The sequence below is a fragment of the Doryrhamphus excisus genome, chromosome 10 (assembly GCF_030265055.1).
Source record: "Doryrhamphus excisus isolate RoL2022-K1 chromosome 10, RoL_Dexc_1.0, whole genome shotgun sequence".
Classification (NCBI taxonomy): Eukaryota; Metazoa; Chordata; class Actinopteri; order Syngnathiformes; family Syngnathidae; genus Doryrhamphus; species Doryrhamphus excisus.
In genome coordinates, this window is record NC_080475.1 from 15,756,912 (window position 1) to 15,774,666 (window position 17,755).

Here is a 17,755-nt window from a genome sequence, read left to right on the forward strand (position 1 = left end):
TTTGGGGATTACGAGTGAGGAGAGGTAGGGCGATGAATGCGGGTTCGGGGCAGCAGCTGCTTACCCTTCTCAAAGTTGGGTCTGCTCCTTTCTCCTCAGTCCTGAGCAGGATCGGGTCTCCTGAACATTCTGCCCCGTCGCCATTCCACCTCTGTTGTTAATAAGTAGTGATGGCTCCTGTAATGAAACAGCTGGCTGAGGAAGGGGGGTTTGCGGGGGTTTCATGTCTTGATGGGAGGTTTGAGTGACACGTGAGCTCCTGCATGTTCTTTTTCATGCAAACGACTTTTCTTTTTGCCTTTGTTGCGCTGCACTTAAGTTAATGTACACAGCACTTCACAGCGGGCTTCTCCGCTATCCGTCAAGTCAAAGAGCAGCCCACGGTCAATCGAGTAAATCCCTCTTAAATGGAGCACGGCTGTGTCTGATCATTTGTGGCTTCCATATGAATTTCACTCCACTGAAGCACACTGAAAAAGCAGTTCATGCCATATTTGCTGCGTAGCATCGGCTCAATTTTGCTCGGGCCTTCACGTTGTTCATGCAGTACAGTCCTATACCATCTGTCGGGAGCTATTTAAATGCAGCGAGTGGCACAGGAAGGAGAGTGTGTTCAATGCATGCATGTATAAATACAGCAGAATTGACTTGAACAGGTGACAGGCAGCAGACATAATCCACCCTCTGAAGTTAGATTCCCAGCATGTGTCCACGGCTGAGGTTTGCGTACTCGTATGCATACGTGAACATATGCGTTTGTGTGAATGTGCCACGGTGTGTGAGGCCATGAGCAGCAGCAGCCGCCGGCGGCGCCGCCTCCGACCGTAGACCTCCTTTTCACTCTCTTTTACGGCACACTCCCTGAGAAATTTCACACTGTATTAAGTTCATATTTCAGCATGGTGAGGCACAGCGGGGTGGCGCTACCTGCATGTCTGTCCACCCAGCTGGACGTGTGAAATCAAGTGTCACATTATCTCGGCGATAGAGTTTCAAAAGCGTGCATGTGGTGCAAGAAGGGGAAAATGTGCTAGAATGGTGAGTGGCCTTCGTTCGCAGCCACTTTACTTGTTTACTTGTACAAGTTATATTGGGATTTTTGGTATGTACTGTATGTACACACACATACGTATATAAATATATATATACATCTCATATAGCAGTGGTTCCCTCACTTTACAGTCACTTACCCCTTCAAACATTTGACTTGAAATAATCAACATAATTCATTGGTTCCAAGAAATTCCGGGTGGGAATGTGTATCTTGCATGGCAACATTAATTATTTAATTATTATTTAATTAAATTATTATTGAGCTTCACTTTTTGGTCCACTCAGGACGGCTATGCTTTACGTCTGCATATTCATTTCAAGGGAACTTGATAATGGTAATGTTTTTATTTCATTTGAACATGCATCAGATTCCAATTGAGTGCATCCCATAATCAGTTCACAGTTCCACATGTCCAAAAGGAGTAGGAAGAAGCAAAGCTTATTAAATCCTACCCCTCCATCTGGTACTTTTACAATCAGTAACTGTTACATTTGTTCACTTCCTGCTTTCCTAATATATATATATATATATATATATATATATATATATATATATATATATATATATATATATATATATATATATATATATATATATATATATATATATATATATATATATATATATATATATATATATATATATATATATATATATATATATATATATAATTTTTTTTTTTATTTTAACATTTTTTGTCCCATACCAAAGTAGGAGGTGATATGACCATACAATGACATAATGGGTGCCATAGTAAGTGTCAATATAGTGATATATATAGCACATCATGACTGGTTCAAGACTCTTCATCCTTGTATTTAGCAAACATCAACTTAGAAATAAGGAGTTAGTATGTTCTCTGTAGGCGGCATTATGAATTATCCTTACTGACCTTTTTTGTCTTATTGTTGTATGCGCAACAAGCGATTTAACTCTGATTTCACATAATTTAATATTCATTCATTCATTGATTTTCTACCGCTTTTCCTCACAAGGGTCGCGGCGGTGCTGGAGCCTATCCCAGCTGTCTTTGGGTGAGACGCGGGGTACACCCTGGACTGGTGGCCAATATTTAACATGATAATTTTTATCATTGTGCTTTTATTTTATTGTGCTTTTTATCAAATTTAAAGCCACTTTGCATGATGACCAAGTTGCACGGGACTCTGATTGTATTTTACTTGAAGCATGAATGCAACTTTCTTGGCACTCTAAATTGTCAAACTGTAGCTGTGCCTTCTGTTTGTCTTTAATTCTCCTTTAAAACATTGAAGGCCGCATTAGTGCTACGGAATGTGGGACGACTGGTTGTGTTTGTTATGAGAGCGACGACAGCGGCAGCAGCAGCAGCAGCAGGAGTGTTTTGGTGTGTGAAAAAAGCAAAGAGACACAGCGTCGGCTTGTCGGGGAGTCTGCATTTTTTTCTTCTCAGGGTTGGCTTCATGTGAGCAGTGTTGCAGCGATGGATAGGAGTTTTAATGACTTGTGTCAACACTGTGCAGAGCCTCTGTTTTCCCTCTCGTATCGCTGTCACTCGTCGAAATGTGACCTTTCGGCCTTCGCTTAATAACATGTCCACTCAACCTTGCTGGCTCACACATACAAGGTAAAAAGTTCAAGGCACAAGCAATCTCTTTAAAGAGGATTCAGTGATGTGGAGGAACTGGCTGGGTTGACGTTTGCCTCAAGTCACACGTATCCTCATTCATCTGCTCATGGAAATGTTTTTTTGTTCTTTTACAGAATGCCAGCCTGGCTTCTTCAAAGCGGAAGCATCCGGTGATAAGTGTCAACCGTGTCCTGCCAACACCCAGGGGCTGGGCTCGGGGGCTTTGTTCTGTCCATGTAAGGACGGCTTCTACCGCGCCCCCAGTGACTCCACCACCGGACCCTGCTCAGGTGATGACACGCCTTCATCTCTAAAATTTACGAGAACAGGCTTTTTCAAACTTAGTAAGTTAAATTAAAGATGAGGGAGGTCGGGGGTCATTGATTTAAACCTGAGACTGCCTCTGTTTTAGCTGATCTGATAGGTGTTAAAGGTCAGGTCTTTCAGGGTTTTTCCACACCAAACTCATCCAAGCATGCTTCTAGGAACAGAAAAAGGCTTTCCTCCAACTATTTCCATCAAGTTGGACGCATACGATTGTGAAGATTAAAAATATTCTGGGCTCAAGTCCAATGTTTGATTGATTCATGAATGATTTAAGAGGTGTGTCTCAACAACCAAACTCTTTCATACCTTACATGACAGGTTTTCAACGTGTGAGGTGCCCGAGGACTTCAGGGTAGGCACAGCAGCTTAAGAAACGTGAAGCTGTTAAGCTGTGAAATTAAAATTAATTGTTTTTTAGTTAATTGGTTTAACTGAATTAGTGACTGCTATGATGACCGCAGTACAAATATGTGCCAGAAAACCAGTTTTTCAGGGGGGAGGGGGGGCGATAGGAGAGGTCCCGGCTGTAATGTGTCCTCTCACTGTGCCACAATTTGAAAACCACTGGCCTACAGAACTTAACGTCATGTCAGACACCCTCCAGAAGAAAATAGCTTTCATACAATGTCGTCTCCTGTGTTTTGTTTCCCTTCTCCAAGTTCTAATTTAACATTTTCCACATCTTCACCCATCAGGCCTCCCCTCTGCTCCCAGAGACCTGTCAGCAACCACCACTCTACTATCCGCTGGAAGAATCCTTCTCTCCTGGAGGCCCCCAGAGGACACAGGCGGCCGCACGGACATCACCTACAGCGTGGAATGCCAGCGCTGCGATGGTTCTGTGTGTCAGCCATGTGGTGACAAGATCCATTACGAGCCATCGAGTTCAGGCCTCACGGACACTAAGGTTTCAGTGAGCGAGCTGGACGCTCACCTGAACTACACCTTCATGGTGGAGGCTCACAGCGGCGTGTCCGTGTTCGCTAGTCAGGCATCGCCACGAATGAACAGGCCACCATCGTCGAGTGTGCTGACGACGTCTCTCCACTACACGGGTGACTCATCTGTTCAGCATCTCTAGTCCCAGTGTACTCCATGTTTCATTCCTCTAAATATTCCCTCTGTATCCTTAGATCCTCCAAAGATTACCTCCATGCGACTTGTTGAGAAAACCGCCACCAGGCTGTCCATTTCTTGGGACGTGTCACGCCGACCACGCTTTCAACCTCGGCCAGTCCGCTATGAGCTTACCTATCGCAAAAAGGTACTTTTATTCTCATGTTAGAATAGCGATGCTGCAATGCATTTGCTCATAATTGACATGAATTGAAGTTAATCGTTAAGCCTAATCAATATGTTGAGTAAATTTATATAAAATGTTAAGACATTTCCCCACATTTTTAACTACAGTGCCTTTTAATAAATAAAAGCTTTATTGAATAATCTTCCCATGAATTCCTGATAATTCATGTTATCATGGAAATTGTAAAGTATTTTCAACACTAAGGGCTCTAATTTCGTGAGCAGTGCAGTCTGGCACAGCGCACCCACGCCTCCATCCCTCCCACCGGCACAAATGATAAAGAGGGAGGAGAGAAGGCATGAAGGGGTGAGAAGAGCTGAGTGTAATCCTAACCAATCAAATCAACACCTCTCATTGCCTTTAAATGCCCATCAGAGGCGCACCACGTACGCCACTTTATGGGACACGTCATCTGTTCCTGACAGTTACATTAAACACAGCAGCAGGCTAATCCAGGCATCTTGCACTGCGCAGGCTGCGCTTTGCCTGCGCTTAGACTAGACCAGGTTGGAGGTGGTGTGCTGTTTTGTCATAAAATTGTCACTGTGCCAAGCTAAAAATGTGGACACCTCCCCTGGTGCGCCGCCATGCCCATCTGGCCGCAGTCCTGTCAACCAAATTAGCAGCGCACAGAGGTGCGCTTGACCAAATTACCACTGTGTGGGCTGTGCCACAAAATACTTTTTACTTTTAGATTAAGATTTAGCGTATATATGAATTTATACTTTATACTACAAATACATGTTTTCAACACATTGTGGAGAAATTTGACTTTTGTAAGCATTCAATTCACTTGTGATCAAAAATAACGTAATAACCACAAATATTGAAATGAGCATGTTTCCATTGCTGTCTCCTTGCTAGGATGACAATCTGGATGTGACTACCTACACCGTGCTGATCCTGGAGAAGAGCTCAGTGGAGATCAATGATCTGGCCCCCGGCACCGCCTACCTATTTCGGGTCCAGGCCCTCAGCAGTGATGGCGCCCCCGGAGGCTCCAGTGTGGAGGAAGAGTTTCATACATCGTCTGCAGGTATACAGAGGAGAGGAGAACCGCTGAGGCCACTTCAATATTTTAGAGTGGTTCAGCTTTAAAAATGCTTCTTTAATTTTCCAGAACCTCTGACTCAGACCAATCCTGCGCTGGTTTTCGGCGTGCCAGTCTTAGGGGCAGCTTTGTTGTTCGTACTGGTTCTGGTCCTTTTCCTCCGCAGACGGTCAGTAACCACACCCCCCTCCTGCCCTAGCTTCCTCTCTAATTCTTCCTCTTTTTTTCTGCTGGACCTCCACATCACTTCTTACATCCCGTTTGGCTCGCCTCTTCCTTTTAATAACTTTCTATTTCATTTATCTTGATCTCATTGTGATGTGATTTGTGTGCCCTGTGTGTAGCCTTTGTTAATTTTCTTATATTCTAGAGAATGGTAATGGTAATGGTTTTATTTCATTTGAACATGCATCAGATTCCAATTGAGTGCCTCCCATAATCAGTTCACAGTTCCACATGTCCAAAAGGAGTAGGAAGAAGCAAAGCTTATTAAATCCTACCCCTCCATCTGGTACTTTTACAATCAGTAACTGTAATTTAACTTTTTTTTTTTAATAATGTACCTCGTACTGAAGTACAAGGTGATATGACCATACAATGACATAATGGGTACCATAGTAAGTGTCAATATATTTTACAATCAGTAACTGTTACATTTGTTACATTTGTTACAACTTCCTGCTTTCCTAGTATAATTTAAGTTTTTTTTAATATTTTTATTTTTATTTTTATTTTTATTTTTATTTTTATTTTTATTTTTATTTTTATTTTTATTTTTATTTTTATTTTTATTTTTATTTTCATTTTCATTTTCATTTTCATTTTCATTTTCATTTTCATTTTCATTTTCATTTTCATTTTCATTTTCATTTTTATTTTTATTTTTATTTTTATTTTTATTTTTATTTAAGTGAGTCCTTTAAAAGGAAATTGGTACAGAGTGGCACATTATTGGAGACAAGAGAGGTAGGCCTCTAGCTTCAGTGTGTTTCACGCCTAAGTATTTGTGTTTGGTATTGTGTTGTACCGCCAACAAGTACAAATGTAATACAAGCATCGTTGCACACATCATTTGTTCATAAATTTGTAGTTAGAGTGCATTAAAAGTGCATAAAATTAGAGTACTTAAAAGATTACAATGTAATTTTCTTTTAATTCAGGAAAAGAAACTCTCACACCAGACAAGGACCAGAGGACACGTACTTCTCCAGCCCAGGTAAACAAAATATTCTTCTTATTCATGATTAGCAATTGAGTGTTTAACAATTTTCTCTTTTTTTTAGAGCAACTGAAGCCCCTGAAGACCTACGTGGACCCGCACACATACGAGGACCCCAGCACAGCCGTTCTTAAGTTTGCCACCGAGATCCACCCCAACCACGTAACCAAACAAAAAGTCATTGGAGCCGGTGAGTGATGGGCCTTTTTTCGGAGCATGCTGAGAGATGCTTCTATCCCCGATTGGGCTGTTTAGATTGCACATTTTCCGCAGCTTACTCTGTTGATTGACAGCGGCTTATCTTATTGAGATTAACATCAACCTGGCTGGAGTCCTTGCACAACAAGTAGAGACATTTTGTTATGTTGCAACCGATACATCAGCACTTCCCAAATCATCAAAACATGAGATGTTTATTCAAGTGGAACCTCCTTTTACCCTTTGAACTCATTGTTTTTGTGTCCCAACATACACCCCCACCACCTCAGCTCCCACTTCCAGACCCCCCCTCCCTACTATTTCTCATGTGACAGCTGATTCCCATACTCCCACACCACAGGCCATCTTCCACTTGAACAAACCTCTTCAGGGGAGCCCCCGATGAAACAGCCATACGCACTTACTTTACCCCCCGACCCCCACAGGCTGGAATCCAATACTCCTTAAGACACCTCTTTTCTAAAGTGTCCAATGGCTGTCTTTCAGGAGAGTTTGGTGAGGTGTACCGTGGGATTCTGAAGGTGCCCGGCAGGAAGGAGGTAGCGGTGGCGATCAAGACACTAAAGCCAGGCTACTCCGAGAAACAGAGGCAGGACTTCCTAAGCGAGGCCTCCATCATGGGACAGTTCTCCCATCAGAACATCATTCACCTGGAGGGAGTGGTCACCAAATGTAAGGACATCTTAAACACGTTCTTTTTTCCTACCTCTTTTGAGACACTCAGTTGTGATATTTTTATATGTTTGTGTGCAGTCAAACACGCCATGATTGTGACAGAATACATGGAGAATGGAGCACTGGACAGGTACCTCAGGGTAAGTCCATTTACATTTATTCTACATTACATTCCAGGTAGATACACTTGCTCATGCACGAGGACAAACACACCCGCAAGGTCGGTGCCTCTGACAAAGTGTGTCCGCCAATGAGTGCTCCTGCTCAAGCACATGATGTGGAGGCAGCGCCCTCAGGTCTGGCTTCTTCTGACCTCCACCGTACCAGCAGTTCCTACATTACCACTCTCTTCAAGTAGCTGTCCAAATGTTTTGTTTGTTTATTATTAAGTCCTATAACGACAAAATGAGACAGTGGAGTTTGGCAGTAGTCCGGAGCAAATCACAGCAAAGTGGGCATGCCCTGAGAAAATAGAGCTGGAATGGGTGCAGATCCTGAAAGATCTAGAAAGCTTCCCAGTTGTTCTCAGGGGTCAAAAAGGCTAAATACTGAACTTAAGACAGATACAGTACTACAGTTAGGATGTGACTGAACAATTGGGTCATTTTATGTACGTGAATTTTGCTGAACGTTTTAAAGTTGTGCATTTTCTTGCCATCAGGATCGCGACGGTGAGATTTCCTCCTTCCAGCTGGTGGGAATGCTCCGTGGCATCGCAGCCGGCATGAAGTACCTCTCTGATATGAGCTACGTCCACCGTGACTTGGCCGCTCGTAACATCCTGGTCAACACCAATCTGGAGTGTAAAGTGTCCGACTTTGGCTTGTCGAGAGTGCTGGAGGACGATCCTGAGGGGACGTACACCACAAGTGTGAGTAGATGTGTGTTACTTAATCAATTCAGTTAGGCTTCACCCCTTACTCTCTATGTAATCTTAAAGGGAACCCATTATGCTTTTTCATCTCTTCTGACCTATAAATGTAGTTAGAATTTTGTATTCTCATGTTAAATGATGCCAAAATTTCAGATAATGAGTTTTCCGCATTTGGAAGTGAGCCCTGAAAGAAGTTTGGGATGGCTCAAAAAGCTCTGTTTCAAAAGACTTAGGAAAACTGCCCCTTTGTGATGTCACAGAGGGGCAGCCTTCCTTATTTGGTTCATAGTTAGGAAGCACTTTGGGTGTGTGACCAATCACAGCACAGTGGGCATGCCCAGAGGCGGGGCTAGAGCAGAATAAATTAAATCAGACCGTTTTAGCAGGTAGCACAAATCCAAAGAAATACAGCTGGAATAGGTTCAGATTCTCAAGTTATTGTGTGTAGCTGCTCTATAGGAGACCGCAACTCAATACAAAGGGTCGAAAAATAAGCATAATAGGTCCCCTTTAATTATTTATCTAACCAAGATACTTTGGTTAAGGGCATGCTTTCAACTGTGTGGAAACAATTTGGGGAAGAACTTGAGAGCCCTGACATCATTTTTGTTCAACAGGGAGGAAAGATCCCCATCCGTTGGACTGCTCCAGAAGCAATTGCATACAGGAAGTTCACCTCAGCCAGCGACGTGTGGAGTTTTGGCATCGTCATTTGGGAGGTCATGGCTTTTGGTGAACGGCCTTACTGGGACATGAGTAATCACGAGGTGAGATTTAGTTGAAACATGCGGTTTTAGGTTGCTGGCTCATTTTTGTTTTTTACAACCATCATCAGCAAAGCTCCATTCTAAATTGCTTTCAGGTAATGAAAGCCATCAACGAGGCTTTCAGACTCCCAGCACCCATGGACTGTCCCTCGGCTGTTTACCAGCTCATGCTTCAGTGCTGGCTACAGGACCGCTCCAAACGACCGCGTTTCGGGGACATTGTCAGCCTGCTGGACAAACTACTGCGCAGTCCAGACTCCCTAAAAGCCATTGCGGACTTTGACCCACGGTAACTTGATTTGATTATTCATGCTAGAGCTGAGAATAAACATCTAAAAAAGTGCTGTATGAAAAAACATTTTTCATGGTAATGTCTATTATAAATGGTAATGGTAATGGTTTTATTTCTTTTGAACATGCATCAGATTCCAATTGAGTGCATCCCATAATCAGTTCACAGTTCCACATGTCCAAAAGGAGTAGGAAGAAGCAAAGCTTATTAAATCCTACCCCTCCATCTGGTACTTTTACAATCAGTAACTGTTACATTTTTTCACTTTCGCTTTCCATAATACAGTTTAAGATTTTTTATTTTGTTTTGTTTTTAATAATGCACCCCGTACCGAAGTAGGAGGTGATATGACCATCCAATGACATAATGGGTACCATAGTAAGTGTCAATATAGTGATATATATAGCACATCATGACTGGTTCAAGACTCTTCATCCTTGTATTTAGCAAACATCAACTGCTTGTATTGTTTCTTGAATTGGCTCATCGTTGTGCATTGTTTGAGTTCCTTACTCAATCCATTCCATAGTTTGATTCCACATACTGAAATGCTATGGCTTTTTAACGTAGTCCTAGCATATAAGTGTTTCAAATGTAGTTCTTCCCTGAGATCATATTTCTCCTCTCTTGTAGAGAAGTATTGGATGACATTTTTAGGGAATTGGTTATTTTTAGCCTTATGCATTATTTTAGCTGTTTGAAGATGAACTATATCAGCAAGTTGAAGTATTTGTGATTTTAGAAATAAGGAGTTAGTATGTTCTCTGTAGGCGGCATTATGAATTATCCTTACTGACCTTTTTTGTCTTATTGTTGTAACAAGCGATTTCACTCTGATTTCACATAATGTAATATTTAACATAATCATTTTTAAATTTAGTTCTTCCCTGATATCATATTTCGCCTCTCTTGATGAAAACCGACACAAACAGACACACAACATTATCAAGTTTGTGTTCATTTCTTGTGTGACTAATTCAAATTTGTGTTTTAATCTTGCGAGATCTTGTGACACTCCTACTAAACACGAGTTGAGCATTGGCGCTAGAAAAGGACGCGGCTCTTATCCTGAACTCACCAAAAAAAAGTGACTTCAGTCTTTGTAAAACAACACCAGCGCTCTTCAATCTCTTTTGGTGTGAGCGTGTGCAAGAGGGCATGTCTTCTTTTGTGAGAGCACAAACCAGGCAAGAGTGGAAAGGCACAAAAGGGCCGCCATTGTCATGTCTTAATCGTCTCTTTTCCCCTGACTGCTCCAACTGGTTTTTATCACAAAGCAGCTTCCTGCACTGTAATTAAAGCCGTCAGTCGTCTTGCCTTTGTTGTGGCCGAGCCTGTCCATTACAATCATTTGGGGTGTTTCTTCTTCTCTTCCTGCAGCGTAGCCATCCGCCTGCCCAGCGTCAGCGGCTCAGACGGGTCCCCCTTCAGGTCTGTGTCGGAGTGGCTGGAGTCCATAAAGATGAGCCAGTACAGCGAGAACTTCAGCTGCGCCGGCATCGTCAGCATGGACCAGGTCCTGCAGATGAAGAATGAGTAAGTGGGACTCGGTGTTGCTGATGATGCATATTTCATTTTATTATTATTATTCTTCAAGTCAACACATTGCTGAAGAGGGTTTTTACTCCCAGCGGGACATCTGTTCTTGACTTTCTCCTGGTAGTTTCTTTATTTTCTTTTGACCCGGCTGCTGAATGGTTGGCATCATTAAGATCTCCAAGCTTCAGTCATAACTTGTTGAACGTTTGTGATGAGAAAAGTAAGAGAAGGAAGAAGAAAGATGTGGCTTTCTGTCTTTGCAGCAATAGAATGATGACGGCCGATTGAGGTCACAGCAGCTCTTCTTCCTTCTCTCATCCCTTCTTTCTACCCACACACACTTTGCCCCGAGTGGCGCTTTTGCAAACCCTCAAAAAGTCACTTTTGGCACTTGTGGTTTCTGTAAAAGTCGAGCGAGAGAGAGCATTCTTTGAAGCAGGAGGAAATTGAAGTCCTGCATGCATGCTTGAACGTATCACAGGGTCTTATCTTCTCATATGTGTAGGAGCTCTTAAAAGGAATGAAATTGCCTAAACATTTACAGAAAAGGCTTAGTCAAGCACATAATATCTGCTTGTTTGGGACAATAATGAGGGCCAGAGCTTTTTCCAACCGCACAAGCAGTCCAAAGGAACCCACAGGAGCCGTCTTCCCCCGCCTGAATGCCCAACATATCTTAGCTGGCTGTGATTTGGGAGATGTGCCGGATTGTGAAACAGATGACAAACCCTTTTGATGTGTTTGTCATATCAATGGTGTGATTTTGTGGCCCCACGTCGTCGCCATCTGGTAGCACTCTTGAAGAAACCAGCAGCTATTTACTAGCAGCCGAGTGATTCATGGTCACATGGGGGGAATCCTTGTTAAATAATTAAAGCTATAATGATGGCTGCCGTGCTGCAAAGTTGCAACATGTTGTTCTTTAATGCGAGCCTCGCCCCACCTTCTGTTGTCATCAAGTTGGTCATGAACGGAGAGGAAGCGGGTGTTTAGTGGCCTGGGATGAATCGGTGATTATTTCAAGGCACAGGAGCTTGAATTGTGTTGGAATGGGGCCAGAGTGTAAATCCGGCTTCTTGGTGGAGACCTCCATCCTGTTCACAAAACTTGGTGTAGGATCAAATAAATAACCATAATAGCTTTATCAATAATAATAATAATAATTACAGAAATTATTATGTTTATATTATATTTATATTTAATTATAATATTATATTACAATATAATTATAATATTATATTATAATATATAATAATAATAATAATAATTATTATTATTATTAGTAGTAGTAGTAGGAGGAGGAGGAGGAGTATTAATTATTAGTAGTATTATTATATATTATGTATAAAATTATTTAAAAAATATTTAAAAAATAAAAATTAAAAAAATTACATTAAAAAACTTCAATTATATTAGAAAGGCAGGAAGTGAACAAATGTAACAGTTACAGTTACAGTATGTACTTGTTAGCGGAACAACACAATACCAAACACAAATACTAAAGCGTGAAACACACTGAAGCACTTCGTAGATCTGTACCAATTTCCTTTTAAAGGACTCCCTATAAATGAATATGAATGTGAATGTGAATGTGAATGTGAATGTGAATGTGAATGTGAATATAAATATAAAAAAAAACTTAAACTATATTAGGAAAGCAGGAAATGAACAAATGTAACAGTTACTGATTGTAAAAGTACCAGATGGAGGGGTAGGATTTAATAAGCTTTGCTTCTTCCTACTCCTTTTGGACATGTGGAACTGTGAACTGATTATGGGATGCACTCAATTGGAATCTGATGCATGTTCAAATGAAATAAAACCATTACCATTATATTATATTATTATAATGTAGTTCCTCTTGCCACCTTCGCCACCGTCAAATATGTAGAACTGCTGGAAACAATCCAAAGCCCTCTGTACGCGTCTTCATGCACATACATAAAAACATGTTATCAAAAGGAATGCAGTCCTCCTGCCAGTTATTAATAATGACAATCATTGCTGGAGCCTATCCCAGCTGACAGGGCACATATAGACAAACAACCATTTAGCCCAACATGCATGTTTTTGGAATGTGTACTTGAACCTGACTGTGAGGCCTATACATGCTAACCACTCGGCACTTCTGTCATGTCTCCTACCAACAGGGACATCAAGAACATTGGAGTCAGGCTCCCTGGCCATTTGAAAAGAATCGCCTACAGCATTTTGGGTCTGAAGGACCAGACCAGCACCCTGAGTGTGTTTGCAGTGTGATGGGCATCGTTCATGGACTTCATATCAAGCACTGAAGCAGAAAGCCCCTTTTGGACTCTTAACTGAGCTGGAGCGATGCTGCACGGGAGGCTGTGATGGACGCGACCTGAAGAGCTGTGACATCTCATTGGTGTCGACTGAAAGGAACAAAAACGGAACTTTCTGTACAGTTTTTTTTTTAATTTGCAGCAGACTGGACATCAACATTAACAAAGTAGATTTTTCTTTTTCTGCAATTCATTTTCCAGGCCTTTCTAGACTTTGCATTCCTCCTTCAAAGAGAATTTAAAAAATCACTTGTGGGAATGGCTTTTTGCAAACGTGCACACAGTATTGAGCATACACAGAAGGTGTGGCGGCGTGGGAGGAGAGAGATCCAGCCGAGTACTTCCTGTTCCACCGCTGAGGACACGTGAGGTCACAAGGGGAGCTTGAAAGTAGCTGGAGCTGGGCAAACAGAAACTAAGCTATGATTCTGTCAGGCTTATACTTTTACATATTAGGTACTTTTGTATATATTTTTTGAGTTTACCAAAACCACTGGAATTAAAGAATTTCTAATGTAGCACTTCCTTTGAAAATGTTGTGGTTTTGGACATAAGGAATAGAAAAATGTCTTATTGTGCCAAACAGGAGTGGCGCAAATGTAAAGACACGCTATCCGATGCTGTTTTTAGCTTGCCGGTAATGAAGATGGAAGCGATGTAATGAGGAGATGATTTCATACTAAATAATAGTTTGGGTTGCAATGTCAGTGTCTGGTCTGTTTTGGGGAACAACACACACAAATGGTCATGTTCTTGATTTGAGCATCATTGATGCAAAGATATGCTTTGAGAATGAAGTGCCACGTTTTCCTGATGTTGAAAGACATTCTTCCAAGTGCCTGTTTGCTTCTCTGGTGCTCTTCATTGATGACTGCAAATTGTTGTGTTACTGATGTTCAACTTCCTTTACTTGAATTTTACTGCATTTTGTTTCAAGTGTTTCTATGATTCTTTTGGAGCTCTAGCTTTGGAAAAGGGATATTTTTTTTGTATTGTCATTGGAATTCCATTTTATATGAGTATTAGTCAGCAGATTTGTAAATTTTCCACGTCTGTTCTATCCAAAGCAATTCAAACCAAAAAAAAAAAACCCCAAATCCTTTTTAAAAAGCAAAAACCTTCATTTTTGCCTCCTATTTTTTTAAAAACTGTATTTAATAGTCTATTTATTTGTTACTTTTTTTATTTATTCATCCTGATAAACACTGAGCTGGGATTATTATGATTGAAGGTAGCTCTGTCATCCTACATAGAAAAAAAGCTATGTGTCCCTTTTTTTGCGGAATATTTTTGCTTTCATTACATACTGTATGTGGAGCAATAAAGTCTTAAACTGCATTTTGGCTAATCTTCATTGATGTACAATAATGCATCATTTATATTTAGTTTATTTGCTTCGTCTAATGATTACATGTGATTTGTTATGTATATGAGCCGGGGGATCGTAGTGGCAAAAGAGGTGGGGCCGCACGGTGTGCTCAGTACAGGGGAAGACACACTGCCAGAGAGTGGGGCCTGCCCCGATGGGGGCGCCGTGCCAACATCGGGGAAGGCGCACTGCCCCAGAGTGGGGACCCGCCCCGAAGCGGGCGGCACGCCAACATTGGAGAAGGCACACTGCCCCAGAGTGGGGCCTGCCCCGATGCGGGTGCCGTGCCAACATCGGGGAGGGCGCACTGCCCCAGAGTGGGGGCCCGCCCGAATCGGGCGGCGCGCCAACATCAGGGAAGGCGCACTGCCCCAGAGTGGGGGTCTGACCCAATGCGGGCGGCGCGCCAACATCAGTGATGCCACACTGCCCCAGAGTGGGGGCCTGCCCCGATGCGGGCACCGCACCAACATCAGGGGCAGGTCAACGTCCACACAAGCTGTTTCAGTCTATCCACCAAGACAGTCTCCTGCCGACCACCAACGTCCAAAACAAAATACCATCCAATCACTGTTGGTATGCAAATGAGCCAACACGTATTTTAATAACTGAAAACAAGAATTAATATAAAGTTTGTTGTTAAAATCTGGCTGTATGATATATTTTTTGATGAGGATATACTGAGAATATAAAGTCAAATGTTCTCCTATTTGGCGATGTAGAGCAGGAATACTGGTAGAAAACAAGCAAAATACCTGGATTAGCCTGCTGCTGTGTTTAATGGAACTGTCAGGAACAGATGTAATGTCCCACGAGATGGCATACGTGGTGCATGATGCGCACGGTGGCCTCCAGTCCTGCGCATTTAAAGACAATGAGCGGCGTTCATTTGATTGGTTAAGAGTTGCACCGGCAGGAAGGGATGGAGGCGCGGGTGCGCGGCGCTTGCTGGCATGTTGATTCACACCTTGCAGAATAACTGCCGTCAGCTCGTCCATGGCTGATCTTGTTGCGGCCATACCTCATGCTGAGACGTCTACACTGGACAGAACCTTCCTTCATTCTTCCATCAGAATCTGGAACACCCTCCCAGACGCTGTGGTAGGAATAATCAAAGTGACGGTGTTGAATCAAACAGCTAAAATAATGCAAAGGCTAAAAACAACTAATTCCCTAAAAATGTCATCCAATACTTCTCTACAAGAGAGGAGAAATATGATCTCAGGGAAGAACTACATTTGAAACACTTATATGCTAGGACTACGTTAAAAAGCCATAGCATTTCAGTATGTGGAATCAAACTATGGAATGGATTGAGTAAGGAACTCAAACAATGCACAACGATGAGCCAATTCAAGAAACAATACAAGCAGTTGATGTTTGCTAAATACAAGGATGAAGAGTCTTGAACCAGTCATGATGTGCTATATATATCACTATATTGACACTTACTATGGTACCCATTATGTCATTGGATGGTCATATCACCTCGTACTTCAGTACGAGGTGCATTATTAAAATAAATAAATAAATAAATAAATAAATAAATAAATAAATAAATAAATAAATAAATAAATAAATAAATAAATAAATAAATAAATAAATAAATAAATAAATAAATAAATAAATAAATAAATAAATAAATAAATAAACTGTATTATGGAGAGCAGGAAGTGAACAAATGTAACAGTTACTGATTGTAAAAGTACCAGATGGAGGGGTAGGATTTAATAAGCTTTGCTTCTTCCTACTCCTTTTGGACATGTGGAACTGTGAACTGATTATGGGATGCACTCAATTGGAATCTGATGCATGTTCAATTGGAATAAAACCATTACCATTGCCAATCATTCAAACAGCGAGTCAACAAAGAGATGTCATTTATGATATGTTGATGGGTAACATTGCCCATTTTTCAAGATGTGTTTTTTTGCCACCCAAAACACTTTTTCTGAGAAGCAGTAAACCATTTGAATTGCCTAATTTGGACCTTACATAAGCCGGGACACTTGGATTCAGTTTTTTACCTTAGCCCGATGGCCAAATGGTCCGCTTACCTTGATGAATGCAAACGATAATGCATTAGCCACATAAGAGCATCCTACTTGAATGAGGAATGTCAATGTTGAACTATGGAATTAATGTGTGGGTCAACAGAGACTCGGTAAGAAAGAAGCCACTTTCAAAGGAAGCCTGGGAATCGGGATTTGTCACTAAGTCTCTGGCGAGTCTTTGTCCTTGACTTCCAGCTGGCTGTGTGTTCTGCCCCCCCCCGACCGATAGAACGCCTCAAAAATAGTTGCGGCTTTGTGCGACAGTTCTAAACTGAGAAAGCCATTTTCCATCGCTACCCATCCATCCATCCATTCTCTCATAGCGTTTCGCCGCGTGGTGCATTTTTTTTCTTTTTTTCCCCCCAATACAAGATGGAAAAAGGGAGAGGCAGAGTTAGGGTGTTCAGCTGCTGATTGTACTCTTTGGTTTTATGCAAATCCACTTGTGAGTGTGTCCAAAACTGAGCATCGCTGGAGGGGTTTTGGTTTATGTTCCTGTCGTCAGCTGTAAAGAGATTATCCTCGCTCTGTCTCGGCTGAATGTGTGGAAGTTTGTATCTTGTCATTAAGGACGGTAAATAACAGGGGTGCATGGGGAGCCCAGGAGACGACGAAGGCCTTTGTGGGTGGAGGGTTGAACCATGCTAAAGGTTTACAGTAGGCCACATTTGCATGTTGGGCCATTGTATGGAAGGCTTGGCGTCCAGGACACAGACCCCGCCTCCCCCTGAGGGAGAACCGCAGCTTTCACTCTTCCTCCTTGTGGCTTCTTAGATGTTTTAGGTAAATTTAGAAGAAGGAAGTTATCACTGTTCATACATGAACAGACAGGCGGTGTTTTGTTTTTTGTCCTCCTGTCATGCACACATTGTGGGGGAAAAAAGCCAGCAACACTGTGGAATTTACGTCCCGACTAACTTTAGCATTGGGTTTCTGACCAGTAAACACATCCTCCAATTTCTGGCTATATTGGTCTTCATGTGTCTTTCCACTTCTCTTTTTTCTCTCTCTCGCATTTCTGATGGGGGTTTTTCAGCACACAATTCGCTGCCTAAGTCCCGTCTAAGCTCTGCAGAGGGACAACTTCAATGTTTTAT

The 17,755-nt window shown here is 41.9% G+C and overlaps 1 protein-coding gene across 2 annotated transcripts in view; it reads left to right on the plus strand.

The window, feature by feature from the left end:
• epha2b (eph receptor A2 b) overlaps nucleotides 1-14,548 on the plus strand; it is a 29,072-nt gene extending 14,524 nt beyond the window's left edge. The window contains exons 4-17 of one of the 2 annotated variants that reach the window (XM_058084536.1): nucleotides 2,798-2,953; nucleotides 3,686-4,045; nucleotides 4,124-4,254; nucleotides 5,158-5,329; nucleotides 5,414-5,513; nucleotides 6,505-6,560; nucleotides 6,628-6,753; nucleotides 7,269-7,454; nucleotides 7,536-7,597; nucleotides 8,119-8,328; nucleotides 8,949-9,098; nucleotides 9,194-9,387; nucleotides 10,771-10,926; nucleotides 13,080-14,548. In XM_058084536.1, the coding sequence (XP_057940519.1) occupies nucleotides 2,798-2,953; nucleotides 3,686-4,045; nucleotides 4,124-4,254; nucleotides 5,158-5,329; nucleotides 5,414-5,513; nucleotides 6,505-6,560; nucleotides 6,628-6,753; nucleotides 7,269-7,454; nucleotides 7,536-7,597; nucleotides 8,119-8,328; nucleotides 8,949-9,098; nucleotides 9,194-9,387; nucleotides 10,771-10,926; nucleotides 13,080-13,188 (2,168 nt within the window). In that variant the 3' untranslated portion in view covers nucleotides 13,189-14,548. Of the gene's footprint in view, nucleotides 1-2,797; nucleotides 2,954-3,685; nucleotides 4,046-4,123; nucleotides 4,255-5,157; nucleotides 5,330-5,413; nucleotides 5,514-6,504; nucleotides 6,561-6,627; nucleotides 6,754-7,268; nucleotides 7,598-8,118; nucleotides 8,329-8,948; nucleotides 9,099-9,193; nucleotides 9,388-10,770; nucleotides 10,927-13,079 lie in introns of both variants that reach the window. The other variant, XM_058084535.1, reaches the window with a different exon arrangement.
• The last annotated feature ends 3,207 nt before the right edge of the window (nucleotides 14,549-17,755 follow it).